At 38.0% G+C, this 26,220-nt stretch overlaps 1 protein-coding gene across 1 annotated transcript in view; it reads right to left on the reverse strand.

Annotated features, from left to right (window-relative positions):
- Positions 1-230: 230 nt before the first annotated feature.
- The window catches only part of LOC140468175 (voltage-dependent P/Q-type calcium channel subunit alpha-1A-like), a 620,416-nt gene continuing 594,426 nt past the window's right edge, over positions 231-26,220 (reverse strand). The window contains exons 47-50 of the mRNA XM_072564404.1: positions 22,670-22,705; positions 18,751-18,943; positions 16,095-16,345; positions 231-1,488 (exon numbers count right to left, since the gene is read on the reverse strand). Of these exons, the coding sequence (XP_072420505.1) occupies positions 868-1,488; positions 16,095-16,345; positions 18,751-18,943; positions 22,670-22,705 (1,101 nt within the window). The 3' untranslated portion in view covers positions 231-867. The remainder of the gene's footprint in view (positions 1,489-16,094; positions 16,346-18,750; positions 18,944-22,669; positions 22,706-26,220) is intronic.

Genomic DNA, 26,220 nt, shown 5'->3' on the forward strand with positions numbered 1-26,220 from the left:
ACAGAATGAATCACCTTCCTCTGATATTCTCATCAACCAAGAGCCCCTGGTGAGGAGTAAATTATATCCAAACTTGTTCAATTGACAGGCTTGAAAAAGCAGAATTACAAATTAAATGGAAATGATCTCACAATAGTTAAAAAAATTAACTATTATCTGGCAACTTCCTCCATCTTACATGCCCCTCCCCTCCGCGCTCAACCCCCTCCCCCCCTCCCCTGTACGTACGGAAAATCAAAGTGCTCTTGAATGGGGCATGCTCTTTCCGTAGCGTGAGAGTTTCATGAGGATTCCATGCTGTGATAGGCTGTTCTGATGAGGCAAGAAGGCACACAACAGAACTTTCAAGCTGGTAGATGGATTTCTTATTTTTCTCTTCTCATTTGTCATTGCTTAGAGCCCACACCTCAGAAATGACAGTAATATCGCAGGCATTCAGATGAATTTATGTGATTGAACATGTTGTGCACTGGATAACCTTCATTGCCCCATACAATATCAATATATATTAACAGGTAGCAGATGATAAAACTCATCAATGAAACCCAACAGTTTCCAAAAGTCCTTTTAGGATTTTGTTTACTTCTTTTTTCCTCTCCTTATTTATGTTAGAGACAACTAAACCTGTTATAGGGACCCACATGAGTCGTAGTTTCTTGCAATGTCCCCATTTTGATTTATTTTTACACATGCTCCAAACCCCCACCCAATAAAGATTAGTTTAAAATTTTTTTCAGTTTTTTTTTCCTTTCTCCCATTTTTTGTTTTTTTTTCAAACTTTTTTTTTAGAAGGCTAGAGCTTCTCAGGTCCTAAGAGGCCCAGAGAGTCCCCCTGACGTGCTTGGCAATGTAAGATGAATGTTAGGGCTAGCACCAGTCATCCTCGTCAGTTTCACTGTAGGGTTCATGCATTCCTTTTCTTGTGCCAGGTCCTTTTGTTTTCATCGCCCCGAGATTGTGATAGTAGCCATTTGGTACTCGTCGCCCATGCCGTGAAGGGGACACAGAGGATGACGTCACCCGAGAAGTCCTGGGCGACCTTCCAGAACTTGTTGCTATGGCAGCCTCGAAGGTCAGAGTTTCCTCGCTTGGCACATCATAGTCAGGGCTGCAGTAATAGTTATCATTGTGAGATCCCAGGTAAGGCTCAGATACGTGGGAGCTGGGAGTGGACCAGCGGCTGCTGCTTTGGCGATTTAGTCGTGGGGACTCGTTACGGGGGATGGTGCTTCTCTCCATAGCGGGAGACCTGCTGCTGCTCTGCCGCTCCCCCCTCTGATGCTCCGGGGGCGGTGGTGAGTTCCTGCGTGGCACGGGGGTTGGTATCCTGCCCTGCTGTGATGTATTCATGGCTTTTCGCACCACAGGGGAGTAGGTGACATGCGGCCTAGGTGTGGAGGGAGTCTGGGGAAGTTGCCTGCGTCCGCGCCTTGGTGTGCTGGTGCCAGAAGTGGAAGGTACTGGACTCCCACTCACAGAACTACTGCCCTACATGAAAATTGAAACAAAGCAAATCAAAAAATAAAAAACCAGGAGAAAAAACACAGACAGAAAAACATTGAAGAAAGCAAAGAGATAACAAAAGGAAAAAGGGGAAGCAACGATCACAGAACAAAAAGTCAAAAGAAAGTAAAAAGAGAAAGTGACGTCTGTAAGTCAAGGGGTTAAAGAGAGCAGACATGTCTTTTTAGTTTACAAGGGTTTAAAACCATATTGTTAGGCCATACACATTAAACAGTTCGGAATCTATCAAGAGAAAATGGGAAATACTATGAATGCTGGAAATCAAAAATCTAAGCAGGAAAACTGATGCTGTGGATATGTTTGTAGCTGAAAGAAAAGATGGATTAATTTTCTGGGGGAGATTGGAGACCTGACCCAGGTTGAAACTGGAAACATCTGATGTTCTTCCCTTCACCTTTGGACTTGTGTATGTCAGGCCCTTAAAAATGAGTAAACCAACCCTAACTGGGGAGGACCCATTCCTCCTGGAGAAGCTAACTTAGTGACCCTTTCAGATGCTGACCGAGCCACTGTGCATTTCTAGCATTTTTTTTCAACCAAATTTTGTTAGGGAAAATTTTGCTAGGTATGTTTCCTGATGTAGAGAATATCAGAATGTAAAATAAGTCATTTGCAATAACAATGCCATTGTACAGGTTATTTTACAGTTACATGCTCTAACCTATCTGAATCTCTGACATTGACCATAACCAGCTATCTAGTGCACCCTAAGACCCAACAAAGTCTCCCTATTCAATCCAAATCCACTTTAGACAAATCCAAGGCGCTTCCACTCACTATTCAAGATTATTTTGTTCCTGAACCAGGCAAACTTCATTTGATATCAATTCTATAAGAAAACTGCAATCTTTCATGACAGGTAGAGTGGAGCTGTCTTCTAGGTTAATTAATGATATTTTCACTAATTTTACTCACCTATAAACATGCTTGAGTATTACAGTCAATTTTACCCCAAATACAATGGACAAAATAAATGAGAATCTCAAAATAAAAAATATAAAATTTAGGAAAATTTAAAATTAGGCACAAATATAAAAGGACTTGGCGATATAGTCTGAGCAACTGATTGAAGAATCTTATTAGATGTAGTTTTAATTGCCTACTGTGCAAAGAATAGGAATTTTCATCTCTTCCTCACATTCAAATCTTCTCCAATACTCTGAATCCATTCCTACTATGTATGCTTTAGCTGTTGGACTGCTGTATTTTTTTATCAGTGTTTTCTCTCTCTTTCACGATGTGCTTCCTAGCATACAGTTTCCTCGAGGGCCTCAGCCCAGTGAATCCTCATTCTTCACATCTGAGAGTGAACAGTGAGCCTAGGCAGGCTATTTGATGTCATAAGGCCATAAAATATAGGAGCAGAATTAGGTAATTTGGCTCAGTATGTCTGCATGGCCATTCGACCATGGCAAATGTTTCTCAACCCCATTCTCCTGCTTTCTCCCTGTAACCTTTGAGCTCCATTCTAATTAAGAACTTATCTATCTCTGTCTTAAATACTCTTAATAATTTGTTTTCCACAGACTTCTAAGGTAATGAGTTCCAAAGATTCACCACTCTCTGGCTGGAGAAATTCTTCCTCATCTCTGTTCTAAAGGGTTGTCCCTTCACTCTGAGGTTGTGCCCTCATGTTGTAGTCTCTCCTATTGTGGAAACACCTTCTCCACATCCACTCTCTTCAGGCCTCTCAGTATTCTGTAAGTTTCAATAAGATCCTCCTCATTCTTTTAAAGCCCATTGACTACAGACCCAGAGTGCTCAACCAATCCTCATATAACAAGCTTTTCATCCCTGGGATTATTCTTGTGAACCTCCTCTGGACTCTGTCCAAGGCCAGGACATCCTTCCTTAGATATGGGGTCCAAACTACTCATAATATTCCAAATGTAGTCTGACCAGAGCCTTAGACAGTCTCTGCAGTATATCCCTGCTCTTGTATTCTAGCCCTTTCAACCTGAGTGTTAACATTACATTTGCCTTCCTAACTGCCAAGTGAACCTGTATGTTAACCTTAAGAGAGTCCAGAATTAGGATGCCCATGACCCTTCGTGCTTCAGATTTTGGAAGCCTTTCCCCATTTAGAAAATAGTCTATGCCTCTATTCTTCCTACCAAAGTGCATAACTTCACACTTCCACATATTGTATTCCACCTGCCACTTCTTTGTCCTATCCTAGCCTAAGTTCTTTTGCTGCCTCCCCGTGTCCTCAACACTATCTTTCCCTCCACTATCTTCATGTAATTTGCAAACTTAGCAACATTTCCCTCTGTTCCTTCGTCCAGATCATTAATATATAATGTGAATAGTTGTGGTCCCAGAGCCAACCCCTGCGGAACTCTACTCATCACTAGCTGTCATTCTGCAAAAAACCCTTTTATCTCCACTCCCTGCCTTCTGCCAGTCAGCCAGTCCTCTAGTCCTGCCATTACCTTGCTGCTAACATCATAGGCACTACCTTATTTAGCAGCCTAAATAGGCACCCCATGGAGCATTCAGCTGAAGAAAGTTCTATCCTCATGTAGTGTTTACTTACACATATCATTTTATGATGGGAGGTTTTTGGATAACGATTACCTGTAGTATGCCCTAGATGTTTCCTCCACTCCCTAGCACAGGAGAGCTGAAATGGATTGTAGCTCTCTCCTGTTACCTGATCTTTGATTTGTTGTCTTACGTAGATGAGAGACATTAAACTGAAATTATTTTAACGAATCGTCCTCTGGATACTCAGATATAGCTTCAGATGGAGCACCAATCTAGAGCTCTAGTAATATAGCATGGAGATGTTTTCTTTGCCTGCATAGTTTTGGAAGCTGTAGATCAATAGTTTTGATTTTCTATGCATGGTGATCTATTAGATTGAAGAATGTAAAGTAATGGACAATACAGAAAACATAAACCTCAAACTTCAAATTAAACTGATAGAACAGGAGAAGTGGACAGAGTTTGAAAAGTATAAAACTAATCTCGAAGTTCTTCACATAAAAATGAAATGGGCTTCTAGGCAGTGTAATGGAGATGGAAATTGTTTAAGGATGTACAGAAGATATGATGGCAAACAATAGGTTTGTTTTGAGTGATGCACTAAAATGGTCCAAAATGATTTCAATATCTGTACCTTACATTATACACCAGATGAGGGGCAGTGATAAGAGGAAGCAAAAGGCAAAAACTAAGGGAGGGAGGAAACAATGAACTTTTACTGTTCTACAATACTCCTAATTCAGGTGTGATCTTCAGAAGGTACCAAATAAACACCAACCTCTTATCTGAGAGTTCTCACAAAGCCGGAAATAGCTCTTATATACTGGTTACTGGGATACTTTGGCCCAGGAATGTGTGCTGTGATTGGTTATAGAATTGAAAGAAAATAAAGTAGATTATGGGATTTCTTTAATTGTGAGGGTCAATGCTGGGAGGCAAGATTTATGAGATTTTTGTAATAATGTGTTAGCTTCAAACACTAACAAGTCAACTTCCAAAGGGACAAGAAGACCTGGGGGAAACCAGTGTAATCAGAAGCATGGATTGTACTCATATACAGCTGGTTGGTCCCAAAATGCTTGCAACCTCCAAACTTAGCATAGTAGATGAAAATCCTTTCAGGTCAAGAACATAAAACAAACATCCAGTGTCACAACATGTCAAGAGGATTAAAACTAATAATAGTTACTGCCTTTTAATCCACTACTCAACCAATTCAGACTCATGCATATGTCTGTGGATTATTTCAATTTTTCTCAGTTTTTGAACATTTTCAATATCTTGACTATGATAACCCCCACAAGGTTCATGGGGAATAACTAATTAATCAGCCAACGGAGCTTGTTAGGTACGAGATCCCTTGGTCATAGGCATCAGTTGGCTGAGCTGGAATTCTGGCATTTTGTGTTTATCTTTCAGATTTTCCACACCTTAGAATCATAGAAACTCTGGATTGCAAACTTTGTTTGGATTTTTCTTAATTTAAAATCCATACCAGAGAACAATTAAATGATAAGTGTGCAGTTTACTGTCATAGTCACAAAAGACAGACCTGTCTCTTAGATGTCCAAGTTATCTGATCTCAGCCAAGATGTTGTTGAGAATTGACCTCAGTGTCTCCTGGGTTAATGAAAGGAATAAATTATTCCAATCTGTTGTTCCTGATCATGATGTTGGAATATATTTTGTATGAATAGATAGCCGGCAAAAGATGAACAATGCTTGATTATTGAATAGCCTTCACATTTCTAGAGGGGAAGCTAAAGAAATGTTAGCACTAAAAAGGGAGACAATGAGGAAGGAAATTTATTTTTTCTGACAAGTGACCTGGTCTACATCAGGAAATGAAACCACCACCACCACAGTATAAATATTGCAATGTCAGCAATTGAGAGCTACATAAGAATGGCAGCTACTGAGCATATGTCCATCCCCCATGAAGGGTATATAAGCACTCCTTGGTGCTATGTTTTTGGACGTATATTCAATGTCTATGTGGGCTCCTTCAAAGCTGAAGTGGTCTAGTGTGGAGGAAGGTAGTCACCTTTCTGGTCTAACTGGAAATGTATTGTTGAGTAAACAATATGACGGTTATTGCATTACTGCAACTAATGATGATTACATAGATGTGACCTTGTTACTCCAAAGAATGTTAGGAGCATGTTAGCCCCATCCCTGTCTCCTATCAGCAAAGTTAAAAATCACACAACACCAGGTTAGATACCAACAGCTTTACTTCAAAGGACTAGCTTTCAGAGCGCTGCTCCCACAACTACCTGATGAAGGAGCAGCGCTCCAAACGCTAGTGCTTCCAAATAAACCCGTTGGACTATAACCTGGTGTTGTGTGATTTTTATTTTGTACACCCCAGTCCAACACCTCCAAAACATCCTACCAGCAACATCTTGACTCTGACCAAGTCCCTTCGAAATCATCACGGTGGATGGTGCTTATTGCAATCAATCAAATATTAATCTTTTCAGATTCAAATACAATACCTACCTCTACATTCATTACTAGCATTCCGCCCAAAATGTTTGACTTTACAAATTCCAGCCAACTCTCAGGTTTCATTATTCTCCCTGAAAGTGTTCAATTTAGACTTGGAAGAATGGTAGTTTGTTGGACAGCAGATAGTTGGCTCAGACTGTCTTCCTAATGGCCTGAGGTCTGTAGTTCTCTATTGCACTGGAGGGTCTATAATCTCTTGTATACATTTCAAGGAGCTCCTTAATGATGTATACCTATTCTTTATAGTTGTTGGTATGGCCCTTGCTATATGTGGTAGTTTTTTCTTCTTTCTTGAATGTTTGCTTGCTTTTATATCTTTTAAATGGTGTCTTCCTGGAGTTTATGCACTAAATTTGCATCAGTAGAATTTGGTCCTTATTCCATCTGAAGGTTTGTACCACAGTGTGTAGACTTTATTACTTCAACTTCTTGAGCTTTCTCGTTCCCTGACAGTAGTTGAATTATTGGTGAAACTAGCTTGTTTACTTCCTCAATTCTTTACCTGGAAAGGCATTCTTGCTTGATGCTGTTATGTATCGTACTATCGTTGGGAATTCTTCTTTGGAAGGTGAGGGTGGACATTTTGCTTGACCTGATTTTTTTCTTAAACAACTCCGCCCCTAAAGCTAGTCTTGAATTTAGAATATATCTGTTAATTTAGACAATCTGATTTAAGTAAATTGCAGATGCTGACTGTGTTTAACTTCACACCTTCAAATAGTGGAGATATTGCCTCTTTGCATGCACTTCACTTTGAACTTACTTCAGTTTTGATAGCAGTGGAAAAAAAATTCAGCCAAACCACTCTAGTCAAAACTTTCCATTCTTAGTTACAACATGAAACTTTTCTTTTATTCCATTATCATTGACCTCTGGAGATTTGTTTTTTTTTAAACTTTTAATCTCTTTATGAGATTATAACGCTCACTAAAATTTTCTACTGCTTTTCCTTAGCTTTTGTTGGTTAATCTCTTTCTCCTTTTAAATGAGATTGATATCAATATATACCTGTCTACTCAGGAAAGAGAATTCTTGGTTGTGAATTATATATTTTTTTCATCATTTTGTGTCCTTGATGTTGGAGAGGTGCTTGTAGCATACCTTTAACATTAATGGGGAGAAAGTGAGGACTGCAGATGCTGGAGATCAGAGTCGAGAGTGAGGTGCTAGGAAAGCACAACAGGTCAGGCAGCATCTGAGGAGCATGAGGATCGACATTTCGGGCATAAGCCCTTCATCATGAATTCCTCTCTCTACAATTCTTGATGAAGGGCTTATGCCCTAAATGTCGATTCTCCTGCTCCTCGGATGCTGCCTGACATGCTGTGCTTTTCCACCACCATATCTCTATTTTAACATTTATGCCCAATTGGGGTTCTGACAGGGCCACCCAGCTCCTGACTTCATTACAGCCTTGGTTCAAGCATGGACAAAAGAACTGAATTCCAGAGATGAGGCGAGAGGGACAGCCCTTGACATCAAGGCTGCATTCGGCCAAGTGTGGCACCAAGAAACTCTAATAAAACTGGAATTAATGGGTATCAGGGGCAAACTCTCTGCTGGTTGGAGTCATTCCTGACACATAGGAAGATGTTTGTTGTTGTTGTTGTTGGAGGTCAGTCATCTCTGCTCCAGGACATCTCTGCAGGAATTCCTCAGGGTAATGTCCTAGGCCCAACCTTCTTTAGCTGCTTGATCAATGACCTTCCCTCCATTGTAAGGTCAGAATGGGGATGTTCATCGATGATTGCACAGCGTTCAGCAACATTCATGACTCCTCAGATACTGAAGCTGTCCGTGGCTTGGGCTGACGAGTGGCAAGTAATATTTGTTCCACACAAATGCCAGACTATATCTCTTATTGGTGATGGTCAATCTAACCACTGTCCCTTAACATTCAATTGTTAAGGGACACTGAATCCCCCACTATCAATATCTTGGGGTTACCATTGATCAGAAACTCAACTGAACTCACCACATAAACACAACAGCTACAAGAGCAAGCCAGAGGCTAGGAATATTGTGGCAAGTAACTTATCTCCTGACTCCCAAAAGTCTGGCCACTATCGACAAGGCACAGTCAGGAGTGTGATGGAATACTCCCCACTTGCCTGGATGGATGTAGCCCCAACAATACTCAAGAAGCTTGACACCATCCAGGTCAAAGCAACCTGCTTGATTGGCACTATATCCACAAGCACCCACTCCCTCCACCACTGATGCTCAGTATCAGCAGTGTGTACTATCTACATTTGCACTGCATTAACTCACCAAAGATCCTCAGTCAACACCTTCCAAACCCATGACCACTTCCATCTCGAAGGGCAGCACCTATATGGGAACACCACCACCTTCAAGTTCCCTTCTAAGCCACTCACCATTCTGACTCAAATATATGGCTGTTCCTTCACTGTCACTAGGTCAAAATCCTGGAATTTCCTCTCTAATGGCATTGTGGGTCAACTGACAACAGGTGGACTGCAGCGGTTCAAGAAGGCAGCTCACATCACCTCCTCAAGGGCAACTAGGGACAGGCACAAATGCTGGCCCAGCCAGCAATGCCCACATTCCACAAATGAATACATTTTTCAAAGAAAAGGAATGCAGTGCAGAGCCTTCTGGACCATGTGAGACCATGTAGTTGGCATCTGATGGCTCTAAGCAGTGTTTTGACAATCAAAGTTCATTGTCTGGTAAGATCATGACACTTTCTCATGTGTCTAACTTGAAATTCGTGAGCTGCCTATTGATATAAATGTTTGCATGCTGAAATGTTTGGTCTGGATCACTGATATCCCTTGGAAAACTTCTGCTTTATCCTCTACTGTCTTATTTTATTTATCTTTCTGTGCCAGTAGTTCTCCAGTCTTTTGCTTTTCTTGGCTCTGTAAGGCTTCAGTGCATATTCTTAAAGGGATCTACTTTCACACAATATAAACATTCATTTTTATAAGTTGGACACTGTTTGTTTTATGAAGTTTCTTTGCTCGACAGTATTGTGCCTTGGCCGGGGGTATGAAGAAAAATATTAAAAGAAAACTGCATTTCTTTCTATATTTTCATGTTTATGTTTTGTTTGTTTTAAAAACATTGACAACATTGCTGGCCAAAGTTCATGTTTTCAGAACCTTCTGAAACCCCTACATTATATAGACATTTCAGTTAAAGCTGACAGAAAGGACTTGGTGTTATGGACCAGACCAAACCCTCCTCAAAATATATTAAGGAGATAGCCTAGATCCAATTTTTTTCTTATTTTAAAGGTAAGTGTAAGGTATTGCATTTCAGATGCAATTTAATTGGTCAAACCTCTCAACTTTAACTTCTCAAATAAAACACATTTTATTTTTAAACTATAGTTAAAACATAGATAAAACAAAAAAATAGAAAGAACTGGCCTAACTGTAACTCTATTGAAATGCTTAACAAAATAATGTATATATATTAACTAGTATTAATTAACTGTTCCAACTCTGTCTCAACCTTTCTCCATAAGAAAACAAGACAAACTATACCTATTAAAGACCTGGTATCGTCACATTTGGAGACAAGCCATCTGATTCTAGCCAGCTCCTGACAAAGAAAAACCTCCAGATCGATTCTGCTAAAATTGGTGCTAATGGTTTTAGTTACCTCATCATCTGTCAATGGAAACTCTGATGTGAGAGGTAAAGCTACAATGTTCACTTAATGACCTTCCACTGAGATGTGCCATCAGCACCTGAAATGTCTGTCCTTGTCAGATGACTGAAACAGCAGCTCATTACATTGCTTAAAAATACAGTTCTGGGATTCTAAATCAATTGCTGTTTGAATTTTGCAGGGGGAGAACTCCTGGCTGAACTGATAGCCTGCCCTCAGACCCTCCGTCTCTGGCTCCAAGTTGCTGGCTGGACAGAAGACAACTTTGCCTGCCTAGCTCACTGAGGAAACTTTTATTGGACATTGACCTCCTGGCAATTGTAATTTACATGAATTTTTAATTATTTAATACCCATGGATTTATCAACCTTGTAATTTGTAACCTAACTCCTCTGGTCTTTCTTAATTTCTGAGTGTATGTGTGCATGTATGAGTGAAGCAATTCCCTGTGTTTTGAATGTTTTATTAAGAAATCCTATTTTTGATTTCATCTTAAAGGAGTTTGTTGTGAGAATTTATTTCAAAGGTTGGAAACTGAAACCTGTGATTTAGAAACATCCTTCAAACTACCTCAGTAAGGGAGAGGAATAAAAAGAGAAAGGAACAAATCAAACAATACCTTTTTGTTTCTGGCTTAAGATAGAAAATTAGATTACGATTTTCCTAAATTTCCCATTTATCTGTGACCTTTTATTGTCTGGAAGCCGTCCTACCAACTGCATTGACATACTAAATGTTTCTTTTGTTGGTTTTTCCTCAAGAAATGAACAGATTCAGTAAATCTCTTGTGGAAAGTTATAAATTCTCCTCTTAGGGTTCATCTGGTTTGCTTCGGCATCTCTGCTTTACTCACCATCTGAATGGCTTTCTCTAGAGTTAGGTCTCTTTCAGACAATGTGATAATGACTCCTCAATAACGCTTATAAAAATCTAGTCTTTCATGAATTCTGAATTTAGGTCAATATTGTTGCATCTTTCCAAGCCTGAAGACTCCATTGATGAAATTATCTCTGGAATCCTGAATCTTGTGCTTTCAAGAATGTTATTTATTCTGAGGTTGAAATAATTGTCAAAGCGTTTCAATATCTCTTTGAATTTGTTGGTTTCATTTACATCTTGGTCAGCAAAACCATCAACTGCTATTCTTCAAATTGTGTACAGACGTGTATGTACCTTCTTAATGTCTAGTTCAGAAGTACTCTATAGTTCACAAATTGTTTTCCTCAGGATGTCCAATTTGTGTTCTACTTGACCCAACTCTGAAATTAAGTTTTCCTGGCAATTCTATTTCTGATGCCATAGCTTCATGTCTTTCACAACTTTTTATTCTGTAGCAATGGTAGTTTTTACACATTTTACAGCTGTATGGGGAGGAGGAGTTGCCTACCACTTTACAGCTGTAATGGAGGTTTTCCTGTACTTTAGTCTTGCTATGACTCCTGCTACATTCTCATTGTTTTCTAAAAACATTTGTGTGTTGATTCAAAGTTGCATACTTCTTTAAATTGCCCAACACATTCTGATTTAAGTTGCTCTCTGCGCCTCGAATATATGGGTTTTCAGTCACTGCCCTCTTAGTTTTGTTTTTTCTACTTGTGCCTTATATTATTCACTTACTGACAGTGTCCATGCTATGTAATGATACACAATTAGAGTTGCATTTTGTTTTTAAATTACCACCCTTTTAGCATGAGTTGTGTCTTTGTTTGAGGTTTTATGTGTCGTAATAGGGAGTTTTGGCTTTAATCTTCAATTTCTGGTTAGCTCAGCAGCTCAACTTGGATTCAGGACTGTTTCAGCACATGACAGCCTTGTGATGTAGGCTGGACTGAAGCAATGGAGTCGGAGGTTTCTTTTATTCCTGGATGTTTTTCCTCAGGTTTGAAATGCTCTGTGTCATTCTCTGAAATTAGTCTTTTATGTCTAGTGTTTCCATGAGGTTGCCATCTTTACCAAACAGCAGTATCGGCTTGTCTTGAAATCTTCTGGGCCACCTGCATGTTTTTTTGTTTTTTTCTTGAAGGCTGAAGTCTAATTTCTCTAATTTGACACTATTTAGAAATAGTTCTTGTCATAACTGCTCACTAAGTTGGGCCAGTGGATCACCACTGTCACCATATCACAATGCACCATGTTGTGTGTAGTTTCCTTTGCTGTAGTAGTCTGATGTGAATAAGGATAGCCAGCTTTCTGATCTAACTAAAAGAGTCTTATTGGGTAACCAAGAGGAAGTTTATTGCATTACTGTAACTATTTACAGATTACATGAACCGGATCTATGTTACTACAGAGACTGTTAGGTATATCCTAGCCTCAAGTCTGCCTCCTACAAGCTGACCCTTTCCTCTGACCAAGTCCCCATGACAATTTCACAGTGGGTGGTGCTTATTGCACTCTATCAAGCATTAAATCTTCCAGGCCCATACACAACTCAATACAATACAACATCCAAACCGTTTCACATTATTAAATACTGTAACCACTAATTTCTTTTCAGAGCATATTATTAAGGCAGTTAACTAAAAATGTTCAAGGGTATGATTAGTTGCTGTAAAACCATTTAACACAGTCAAATCTAGTTCCCCATATTTTTTTCATAGTGGTGTTAAAGTATTTAACATCCTCACTGAAATGCTGAGGAGAATAGTTGGACATGACCATGCTTAGCATCCATCTGGAAACACTCTGAAAGTAATTTTTATCCTTAGCTTATGTTAATTGCAACATAGGGTTGCATGAAAATGTAACAATGAATTCATGGATTGCTGTTATATTTGGGGAAACTTCTATCTCCTTAGAAGGCCAAATTTGTTTGTCTTTAGTCAGCTTATTGTGAAAAGCATGGCCATAATTCATATAATGCTTTATCACAATGGTTAGGAAAACATCAAAGTGTTTGATGTATGATGATTTACTAGAAAATGCAACAACAATTTGTAAAGCTCAAAGAAACACTGATATTACAGTTATAAATCTACATGAACATCAGAAGTAGCAGTCAACTCCTACATTTGAGATTCTAACATGCCAAAGAACAAATGAAACACAATCTTACAAAATAAATACTCAAATAATTCACATTCTCCTACCGTTTATTTTTCTCATAATCTCCTCTTCTCAATTTTCAGTCCTTTCAGGAAAACCTGAATTCTAGCTTTTGGAATCATTAATGTTTTCTATCATTTTAAAGCATTTTGTTTCTGGCCTTTCATTGTTGTTGTCTTTGTCTTGTTCATTTTGAAAGTGAATAAAAAGTACAACTGCCCTGATTATCTAAATATCAATTCTAAAAGATGAATTATCAGACAAACATTTGGCAACACCTGAATATTTACAGGTTTGGGTCACAGACTTCACCTTTTAAACTTCTGAAATATTTTGTTCCGACATGAAGGAGAGGAAATCATATGAATGCAATTGTGCAGATATCATTCAGAAGCTTGGCACCTAAATCCATTAAAACCTCTAAAGTTTGTATGGTTTAAAAGGGTTGGGGGGGAAAAGTCCAAATAATTATGGTTCAAGTAAAATCCTTCTCCTTATGGACTACGGGAAGGGAGGGAATTGTAACTAAACAAAACATATTCTCCAAAGTGCAAATGTTTTGCGGAACATCTATTGCCCAAAATATTTAATTTGTATGGCCTAACAGCTTTTTAGAAAAGCAGAAGGGAGACAGCATTCTTGGTGTAACTTATTGGATCTTAATAAAAAAGGAAATGAATAATCATATATTCCAGCCATATCATTGCAAACTTTAGAGCCCAATAAATTCAAAAGAGGCACCATGCATTAGAATTTCCTGAATCATGTTCCTGAAGTCCAATTTATTCATTTTTAGGGGACCAACTCTTACTTATGATTTGCTTCTTCTCAATGATTCCTAGAGAGGATTCCTCATCAATACACATGCCTCCTGTGACCATACAACAATTGGCTAGCAGGAGTAATATTACAAATTGATGGGGAAGCAAAAAGGAGGAGGGTTACAGAGGTAAAAGTATTTGATTGGACATGGTCAATGTTTGCTTTCTCTGCATAAAATCACTGTGCAAGGTTGCATTTTCCTAGCCTAGACGATGAGTGTTAGTGGGTTACTTGGCCATAAGCACATTAGAACTGAGCCTCACTATGTTTTCATCAAATGACAGTGCAGTGATCAAATTCCAACAGACAGTGTTCAAGAGTAGGAAACTGGGATAATTATTTTCTCAAAGTGTTCTACAGCTAAATGTAAAATCCTTGGTGTCAAGCTGGCTGAGTAAGCTAATTCATCACAAACGAATCCAATGTAGAACCAGCCAGCAGAATCTTGAAATGACATGCACATACACGCAATGGACGGTTAGTTATTGAAATATCTTACAGTGAAATCTTCTCTTCTGGGAATTTTATTGTATAATGTTGCTGTCCACTATTTCTTCCTCAACTCCTCTAGCTAATGACAGCTGCTGCACAGATGCATATTATTTATTACCTCAAAATTATCTTAAGTTAGTCACAAGGTTCACTGCTCATTTATACTTGGCGTCTGCTTGGATAGTAACAATTTGAAGGTAGGTAAAAACAAGGACTGCAGATGCTACTAACAATTTGAAGACAGTCCCACTAACTGATGAGCAAGATAAGATCCAATACTCATATCAAGAATAAATCAGTAATTTAGAATCTTCCTGTTTTGATTACTGCATTGTTTATCACTGATTTACTGATTGCTTCTCCAACATATGTACTTAACATTGTACAGGAAGCAAATAAGATGGAAGTATATTCTAAATGTATGGAAGAGTCCTGAGTGCATTGTTAAACATCACATTGCAAATAATGAACGCACTAAGCCGTGGTTTGACAGTGAATGAAATCCTTGGACCAAAGACTTTCTCCTCCTAATGCCTACCTCATTGAAAGAAAATCTACAAAGAGATAATTTCAGTACTTAGGACTAGGGTTAATTGTTCATTGCACAAAATAGGTTGTGTTCATTAATTAATGCAGGTGGGGCAAAGGTTATTCATCAAAATTGCTGGAGTTGGAGAATTGAAATGGGTGGAACTAGGGTTATTTATGGCAACAGATATACACTATTGGGTTGTGATTACTGTATATTGGGACTGGGTTTGTGTTTGTGATAAATTGGGGCTAGATTTGTGATTTCAGTAGGTTGGGTTGGTGTTATGACGACAGAGTGTGTGGTGTTGGAAAAGCACAGAAAGTCAGGCAGCCACTGAGTAGGAAAATCAACATTTCGGGCAAAAGCCCTTCATCAGGAATAGATTAGTGTTGATATTGTGATTATATAGGGTTGACATTATGATTACAGGAGATTGAGGTTGGGAGCGTTGAATACAAGAGGTTGGGTTTGAGGTAATGATGATAAATGATTCGGGTTGGAATTGTGATCATAGGAAATTGGGATATGTGACTACAGGAGATTTGTACTGGCATTGTGAGTAGAAGATTTGGGTTTGGGTTCTGATTACAGGAGATTTGGGGTTGTGGTTTCAGTAGGTTGGGTTGTGAATATAAGATATTTGGGTCTGGTTTCTGATTGGGTTGATTATTTGAGATTGGGGTTTGGGTTGTGATTATCAGAGGTTGAGATTAGGTTGATTATATGAGATTGGGGATTGTGATTACAGGAGATTGGACTTGTGTTGTGATTATAGTTAGGTGGAGTTGCTGTTGTGATTACAATAAGTAAGGATTGTGATTACAGTTCCTTGGGGTTGTGCTTAAATTAGATTGCAGTTGGGGTTGAATTTTAAGTCCATTGCGACTGGGAATCATTAACAACACTTTAGACTTTTGAAATCATTTTGCAAAGGTTTTTCAATTAAATTGTTAAGTAGCTTTTTCACATTGCCAGAATTGCATGCAGGATATATGAATGTTCATTCTATTTCCAAGGTCTGTGAACCCTGCAGACCCACCTGTCTATGAGGGACACACTCGCGACCCGCACTGGGTGACCGGGACCATCGCCTGTCCCTCGATCGAGGTCTGCTGTACTCATGCCGCTCCTCGGAGTAGCGTTCCTTGTCTGATGATGTGTGGTGATGGTGGTGATGGTGATGTTTCCTATCTTTGGGTCTTCCTCGCTCACGATCCTTCTCCTTTGGAGGAAGGTCACCTGATTGTGTTGTGGTACTGAGGTCTGTTCCAAGCCCTATATCAATAAAAGCTGATCATTTAGGTAAAGAAAAAGAAATCAAAAAATGTTTAGAAAGAAGGACTTGCATTTTACAGTACCTACAGTTTCTCTCAGAATTGTTTGAACATATTTTACATAAAAGGAGTCATTGCGAAGTACAGTGACTGTTGGCATATTAAAAAACAGCCATTTATTTTGTACATGAATTTCCTAAGCCAGACTTCTCTCATTGTTTAATTTTCAAATACTGTGGAAAACCTGGCATGTTTCTTAAATTAAAACAAAATCACAGGATAGTGGCTATTGCTATGTATAATTTGTTTCTGTGATCAGAAAACACAGAACATTGATTGAATACAAACTTGTGAAATAAACAATGGAGTTGATAGGAAAGTAACTGATAATGTTGCAATGCCTGATTTTCAATGTAACACTGTGAAAGTTTGACATCCAGAATAGATTGATGTTTCCTTTCCAAAGGAAAAGTGATGAAAGTGCTGATTTTTACAAAATTAAATGTTTGTCATTTGGTTGATATTTATGTGCTCTTCAAACTGCCTAATGATTCAAGCGTTCCACCCTGGTCTGGATAGATCCATCAGTATGAAAGCGTAATGGTGTAACCTTCAAAACTTTGAATGCAAGATGTTCAAATTGCAGATAGACAGAATTCTCTGACAATGCCATTTGCAAAACTGAGATGGTAAACATGGTTCTCTTTGAATATGATCCTTGTATTTATGCAGGAGTCTATAAGGTATTGATAAAACATCTCAGATTTGCTCCTCTTACAAACCTGTATTCCTCAGCAGCAGCATCCTCCATTACAAGAACCCTTAAAAACATTCTTATTCTCACAACTTTTGACATCTTTTTTCTCTTGGCAATTCTATGTGTAAGTTGTTCTCATTGGTTGCAGGCCAACTGTTGGCTTATCAGGCCTATCCGTAAGCATCAAAATTTTCCACAGTGGGTGCATGTTAAGGTATAGTCATTGCTGGGGGCAATTTGATCTATTGTTTTCCTCAGTTTCTTTATGATGATGGCTCTTGCACCCCTGATGTGACTATCCCCAATTAGTAAACTTGGAACAACTCAGTTAATTCAATTTAGTGGTCTATATTCTTTTGATGATGCAGAACATCACTTTTCTCATAAACTGATCATTAGTTTATTGTGTGACATACTATTTATTCTGTAAATGAACATAACCAAATAAGAACAATGAAAGAAAGCACAAGCAAACAACCCTCCCTCCAAACCCATAAAATGCAGACTACCAAACAAATGCTGCCTAAAACAATGAATGCACAGCTACGAGTTTTAGGATAGAGTATACTGATATCTGAGAGGAAAGGACAAGGAACTTCAAAATTTTAAGAGAAGTGGAGAACTACTTAATCAATTACACTCAATGTCTTTATCTTATCAGTCCCACTTTTCCCAAAACCCTCCTTTTCCTGAGGAGCATATTAAATTCTCTTGATCTTATACAATTTTGTTTCAAAGGTTTTCTTGATCAGTAATTCTGTATTATCCACTGATCTGTTTGCATTTTTCATTTTTAAATAATATTCCTTGGCCTTTGATGATTTTGTCTTTATGTATAATTTGTTTAAGTCAACTGCATCAGCCTCACTTTGATTTACTTATCACTAGACTTTTGAAAGCCTAATTTCCAACATAAAATTTTCTCACCTAAGTACAGGTGTATAGAAAGAGACATTGATGAAGCTGTGACAAATAAACAAAAATTATGGAATTTTATGGAATACAGCGAGTGGTTCTTTCTTGGGATCATTACATTACTTATATGAACAAAGGTAGGCAAAATATATTCTGTATCAGGCTATATTCCAAAACCTTCTGTATTTTTCTCTCCACTGTTTTTCTTTTCCTGCTTTTCCTCCTTTCCCAAATAATATTGGGATAGAATTCTATGGCTGTCAGGGTGTCATTTGGCCCTTCCTGAATGAGAATTCTTCACAGTGCATGTCAAAAGGCCATTAAATGCCAGGGGCAATCGTTTCCAGACCCAATCTTGTCATAAACCAAACACATATAACTTTGTCAACATGAAATTGTCAGAAGCTAAATTTCTGACTGTGTTACTACCCTTCCCAGCTGAAAGACACTGAATTGTGGCTTTGATATTGCTCTGGCTAACTATAGCTAACTCAACACAGACCAAGAGTGGGCTTGAATCCTGCTGGATCTGTATATGGCTTAGCACTTCACTAGTTGATAGCGTCATCGCCTAATATACCTCCTGTAAATTTTAATATGGCTGGGGCATGAATTTAATTCCAATTGGACCTGATACATCAGGGATTATGTATCAATATATCAAATGTATAGGCTATTTCCGACCAAGAATATTTTTCTACACTATGGAAATTTTGCTGTTGCCTTCCAATTGAACACTAAAAGCTTACCTGTGTCAGCATCTGTATATCGGCTCTGCGACCTTTCAGAAGTCCTGTGACCCCTTTCCCTACGGCGATGGGATCTTTGTGATTCCTCTGGGATGACCCGCTCTAGCGAATAGTCATCCAGACGCATGCCTTTGGAGCGCTGATGACCCAATGTGGATGCTGATCTCTTAATTGGGCTTGTATCTTCAATAGTCTGTGACACCAAGGAAAATCCAGATTACTTAAAATAACCATACGGACATCATTAAAACGTAGAGTGAAGAGCACAGCATGTGAAAAGCAACAGGATTGTGTGGAAATGCACAGCACTTGGGGAATGCTTTATTATTTATTTTCCTGTTGAATCTACCTTTGCAATATCTTTGCATTGTCCTCCCTACAAAATCTTATTTCCTGTCACCATGTTTTTAACTCACTCTTATGTCAGCTTTTTACAGTATTAATTCCTATTCTGCATTTTTAAGGGATCTGCCTATGTAAACCTATCACACTAGAATTGCTTAAAAAAGCAAAATATTGTGGATGCTGGAAATCTGAAACAAACGGAGAATGCTGAAAAACCTCAGCAGCTCTGGCAGCATCTGTGAAGAGAGGAACACAGTTAATGTTTTGAATCTGGTATGACTCCTCTTCAGACCTGCTGAGTTTCTCCAGCATCCTCTATGTTTGTAGTACAAAAATTACAACGTCCTTCCAGTGGTGGAGCTACTGTGCCTCGACACAGGCAGTCTTCATTATAAATGTGGACATAGTAATTTATTATGGCAGAATTGAGAGGAAGTGTGACAAATACATAATATTATGAAGTATATTGAAGATATGTTAATATACATACACATAATTCTAATGCAGTTTATGTAACTTAGTGTATATATAGAAACACTGCACATATACCATCTGTACATATTAAGAATGTAATAAATATATAAATACTTGTAGTATGTATACCACCTAGAAACAACTAACTGAATGCATACTCTACCTATAAATACAGGTGCTTTGCATACAGGATACAAGATACCTATATGTACAGTACATAAACAAATTATAAATTGGTAAAATAAAAAAAAAGCAACAGTTTTAACCTAACTCACCATGCAGCAATTCCAGAGCATCAGGTGGAAGGCTGTTCTACAGCACATTTGACACTGACTTCAGCAAAGTTTAAAACAGGGTGCAGTATAAAATTAATGTTGCACATTATCCTGCCCATTCCCAGGTTAGGATACAATAGTCATCACAGTCTATACATACATTAAAAGAATTATGCCCAGATTTTCTGTAAATATTAGAATTAACTTAGTGGAAAACATTTCAGTTTATCCTTTTCAACACATACCTTACACATATTGGTTACAGAAATATGATCTATTCATGCATTTTATATATGCTAACCAAAATAAATACACTATAGAGTAGACATATACCTACATATATAGTATTTGCCATTTATATGTTTAAAAAGTCTACAAATATTTATAAATTATCCATACTTATTTTCATATACTCTATATATAGATACACAGCCTTTTAGTATATATTCTCCCCGTTCAGTACCACAAATGTCTTCTGTTCCCACTGCCCAAAAGTGTTTTTGTGTTTCCAGTCCTTAATAATAGGAGTATTAGTGTGTTTACAGTATCCTACACCTTAAGTGTTAGTGTAGTCCCACTGACCAGTAGAAATGTTAATATGTTTGCATTGCCCAATACCAGAAGTGCTAGTGCAATCCCACAGCTCATTGGTAAGAGTGCTGGTGTATTCCCACTGTTTAATAACAGGAGTGTTTGTGTGTTTCTATTGCTAAATGGAAAGAGTGTTAGTTGATCATTGCAGGATTGCTTTCCTCTCCGATTCTTACCTTTTCCTTTTAAGGTGCAGTAATATGATCATTGTATTTGTAAAAAGAACATCTGACACTGTTAGCTGTTTAAAAACCAATAGGGCCCCAAGTCAACAATCCCTTTTGAGTTTCATGATAGACTGGTATAAAGAGTGCAATATATTTGCATGGCTTCTTAAACATGAGAAATGGGGAATTAAACTGTGTAGACAGGTACCCTTATACCACGACAATAATGAAGGAGGAGATACAATTAATGCAGGATTTGTATTTGCTGTTTTTGGATAGGTAACAAGAAAGTGGATAACCTGAGCAATTGAGTTCTCTATACATTTGTCATTTTGTCTATTACTTTTAGATTACAGGTAAATGTATTTTGCATTGTGTTTACCTTGGTGCAGGGAACATTGTTCGGAAACTGACACATACAAAAGGTTCAATTTTTATCAGCTATGGATGGAAGATGTGAGCTGTGATTGAATGCTTATCCAATGAGGCCTTTTGATGGTCAGGCCACAGGTGTATGAGCTGCCAATATTTTCTGTTGGGTGGATGAGAAATTCAATGGACTATTTATTAAGTAGAGGCCTGTACCAAGGGCTTAATAGAGGGTTGGGTCAATCAAAGGGAGGAAAATTAATGGTAAGACACAGATATGCCTAAAAAGTACCAAATGAATTTTTTTTGGTGCTAAGATCTGTTTCCAATGATATCTTTAAGGAACATCTTTCTGACTATTTCTAGCTATGCATGCAGAATTATGGCACCAGGAAGGGTTCAGATTTAATAACTGGTCTAGAAGTCAAAGGTACCACATTGAATGATACTCTAATTGGCACCAGGAGTAACAATGACATCATAAATCCTCAATTTCGATTAAATAATTGATTTTTGTCTATTTTGGCACATCTTGATATCAGTCTATTACAATCATGTAAATTAAATTTTGTTTCCTTCCTCAAACTATTTTCTTCCATCAAAGCTATTTGTCAAACAGTTAAAATCTGTGCCACATGCTGGCACAGTGTTTCAAAAGGTATGTCATGCATTCTAGCAAGTCCTCAGGAACATGCAATCCTTCAGTTGATTCTTCAGTTGCTCACAATCTCCTGAAACAAAATTAAATCAAGCTTTAAAACACCTAATAGAATACAACGTCCTCGACATGCATGCTGTTGAAAGGGCCGTTCAGTTGTCTTTGTGTTTATAAAGGAATTACACAATAGAACCCTGATGATTTATTGAGTAAGTATGTTGTCTGGTGTGGTACTGAATCTTGAGACCAGGAAGGATCAAGACTCAGTAACTGGTCAGTAGTTATTTTAGCCAGTGAGGCTGCACAATTAACCACAGGTATGTGGTGTTTCCCAGGGTAAATGCAATGTTGAATAATGTTCTGCTCATTTCCCAGGGCAAAGGTGAGATGCTAACAGAGCTTGTCTTGCAAAAGGATATATTAGAGGGTATTTTATGGAAACCAGAGGCGAGAGTTGTGGATAGCCAAGTCCTAGTGCTACACTTTATATAGAACACAATTTGTTGCTTTTGTGGCTACAGAGTGTCAATCCAGATCAACAAAATTGTGGGAGTGCGGGGGAACTAAAAACTCATGATCTCCTGCCTGAATATGACACCTACCATCAAGGTTAAAATAACATCTTGTGCATTAATAACCACACACATATACATATATCAGTTGTAAAAAAATTCCTGGAGAGTAATTTCTGGAAATCAAGTTGGTTATGTAACATTAGAGATTTAAGGGCCATTCTTTTCATGAAGAAAACATTTGATAAATTTCATTCTTCCAAGAAGAGCTAGGTGATTCTTGTGTCAGATTTTTTTACATAATTATACATTTCAAAGTAAGTTATATAATTTTGATTGATTTTTGCAATCAATTGTTTGAGGAAACATGGGTGATAACCTTTCACCAGTTTAGATACTGCTTCTTGAACAACTGAACAGTCCCTTTAAGGGAGACATTAGCAAGTTCCACATTTGGCAAAATGAAACTTAGAGACAGACAAGAGTAATCAAAACATAAGAGAAGAGAGACTAAGACAGGGTACATACACTGAGGTTATTTCCACGGTTCCGCACTTTTCTCCTCTGCTAACAGCCACAAGAGAGGGTGCATACCGAGATGGGTGGAAAGAAAACACGACAAATAGGGGACAGAGAGGGGAGGAGACAGAGACAGGGCAAGGTGACAGGAAATGGTAGCAAGAACACCCCACATTCAAAAAAAGGGAGACATTAGAAACGCAAACGAGGCAGCAACAAGAATGTTCAGGGTATGGAATGACACAAACACAGACAATGGTTTGTAAAAATAACATAGGTGGGTTTTAAAAAACAAAACAAATGAAAAAAGAGAAGAAAGGGAAAGAAGGAAAGAAGCACAAAGATATAATAGTTATACAATAAGCAGGTAGAAAGAGCAGAATAGAAAACACTTGGCTGTTTAATATTCATTAAAGAAAGGTGGTTAGGCCAGACCAACAGGATTTCTTCAAGATGAAAGTGTAATTGGTTTTGGGAGGGGTCAAAATGAATAAATATTTGAGAATTTGTGTTCCACAGTAAAGCAAGTCCTGCAGTTTAAAGAACAAAAGAATCCTTACTGTCCCACTTAGCTGGATAATTTCCAATTATCTCATATATAATTTATTCTCTCTGATCTTTTTCTCTGTCAAATTGCTTTAGTTACCTCTTTCCACAGCGTTGTCTTCTAACTCTTTCTCAACAGGCAGTTTGTTCCATTTAGCAAGAAACTGTAGGTTGTTAGAATCTGCATGTTATCTCACAAACCAGCCAGGATCTCACTGAATGGTACACAGCAAGATCAAAGGGCTAATGACACCATTCTGTGCCTGGCATAGGATATGCACTTAACCTGCCCAGTGGAAACAAAAGTCATTTCAGGTCAACACCTGTTTCATACTTCTTATTATTCTCTATTGACATTATTGCCTTAATTCTCACTGATTGGGTTAAGTTAAAATTGGGACAGCATGTCAGAATTGTATGCAGAACAGATACGGGGATGCAGCATTACATTCTTTGTGTTAACATAAAAATTCTCTTTCCATACTATAGATTTTCTGGATAAGAATGACAAAATACCAACTAGTGCTGAATTGTGGATATTGGTGTGAAGTCATAGGCATTTAAAAATAGCTTTGAAACTTCAGCAAACAAACTTCAGCAAACTAACTTCAGCTACAGTTGCTACAGAAGACTCCTCTCCTGTCATTAGTGTTGTACTTAACTCGGGTTTCAGAGGTGAAGTAAATTTTTAGCAGGAATACTAAATAATGAGACAACCTTGACTGATGTCTTCTTCCCTAATCTAGGGACTCTGTAATTACATTGCTTCCACCACTAGAATGAAGTCACTAATGATACACAATAGGGATTGACTCAGGTCGTCTTGGTCCATGTGGAATGGTACCAGATTAACCAGTTTATTTAGGAACAAAACCAAAGCTCTAATGTAGTTTACTTAGTTTATTATCAATGTATTTGCAGTCTATGTTCTGACAAAGTAGATAGGAAACAAATCTGCTCCTCGTCTCTGCCAACTTGTTCTTAAACAGGTGACTGGGCAGGAGTGACAGAACTGTCCCACAGTGACAGATCCTTTCTTCATCACAATACATTGTAGAGGGTATGATCTTCATTCTGCCTGGGATTGTGCAGGTCCTATGTGTCCACATGTCCATATATTGATCACTGATTAGCTAATTGACCTGAGATTGGAAGCCCAGATCCTTTCATCATATCAAAAATACCCTCTTTATGCATAGATATACAGATAGGAATAGTATTTGTTGTAACCCCATATGATTAAAGATATTTGCTTTCTTTTGAACTTGTTTGTGGCCTTTGGAATTATACTGTGGCTAGAAATAATTAAATTGTTCATTCACAGGATGCTGTTGAGTTTGACGCATCAGTGTAACAATTCACTGACTGTTGTTGAGATGTAGAATATGTGATTTATGCCTGTCAACTGAAGATTTTCCATACAATTTGCAAAAATAAGCCCCAACAGTTGGCATCCAATGTTTTAATAAGAATCTAATTTCTGAAAGGAGTGGGGAGGTTCAGGTACTGTCACATAATAAATCACCAATGCCAGAATGTGTGGCTAGAGACCCTACAAAAATCTTAAACTTTCCTTCAGAATTGGTGACGAACTCCCTTCCTAACAGCACTGTGGGTGTTCCTACACCCTGAGCACTGCAGCTGGGCAGTTGAGGATGGGAAATAAATGCTGGCACAGCAAGTGACATCGACATTTCATGAACAAAAAGAAGAATATTAAGAATAATGTTGACCTGGAGGAAAATCTGGACAATTGTTTTTATCTTTCTGCAGGACCACTGATTAAAGATATTGAGCATGACAAAGACAATAAAAAATTCAAGTTTCAATCTAAAAACCATGTATGATTCATACAGCACCTACTTCCATCTCCATAAAATTATCTGTTTCTGTCTTTATCCCTCCCATGCACAGCTAAGCCTTATCCATCTCCAGACTGCTATTCTAATATTCCCTTGGTCAATCTCTGTTCCATATTGTCACACTAGATCATCCTGCTAAGTTTATTCAAAGTGCTTTACACAATGTTGACAAAGTAACTTTTAACATTAAGCTTCTGCTATTTAGGAAAATTGTCATTGTGAAAGTCATAAATAAAAATCTTTCTGGTCACCTCAAGCAGATCCATTCATCCAATTTATCTATTTAATTGTATCTTCATATTTGTTTTAATTAAGCTTGATGGTCATTCAAGGAGTTTCAATATATGTATAATAGCATCTTTTTGCAGAAGATAACTCTCACCACATGAATTATGAGTGTAATTTGATTCAAGTTTCAGAAGAAATTTAAAAATTGATTGAGATGTACATTTCTTCGAGTTTTTCTCAGTAACAGGTACCACCCTCTGCTCATAAGGCTAGCAGCTTGATCCCAGTTTTTCAGATTTTGCAATATTTCATATATTGATTGAGTCCTTAGTATCGATATTGAGCATCCACAGTGTTATGACAGAGACTGGGGGAGTACACTGTTGCCCTACTACTCCTTGGGTCACAATGCATAATAAAAATACTTTTTCCAGTTACTAAAGTGACTAATTAAATATCTTATTTGTATTCAGTTTTAAACAAGAAGATCTAGCAACCTGGTTTCTTAACGTACACAACTATTTGTTTATTATCAAACAAAACATATTCAAAAACATACAACAATTGGTTAATATATTTAGTCAATGATATGGAAGAATAATCTCTTTTCTTGTTAGATATCCCCAAAATGCACATGCAAACACACACAGACACACACTCTCTCTCTCACATACACACACACACTCTCTTCTGGAAAAGAGCGAAAGAAAAATTCTCTGCAGGTATTGGCTTTCTGAAGAAAACATAATAAATTATTCTTGAAAGCAAAATTGTAAAATGTAGACTGCTCTGGAGTTTGTTGCACTGGCGTTCTAACATATGTGGTCACTACTAATCATACATGCTTGTACCTGAAATCCTGCAGACACAGCTTTAACAGTTATACAGAGTGGTTGATGGAGAATCTGGAACTTGGCGAGCTGG

Source organism: Chiloscyllium punctatum, chromosome 46 (assembly GCF_047496795.1).
Source record: "Chiloscyllium punctatum isolate Juve2018m chromosome 46, sChiPun1.3, whole genome shotgun sequence".
Classification (NCBI taxonomy): domain Eukaryota; kingdom Metazoa; phylum Chordata; class Chondrichthyes; order Orectolobiformes; family Hemiscylliidae; genus Chiloscyllium; species Chiloscyllium punctatum.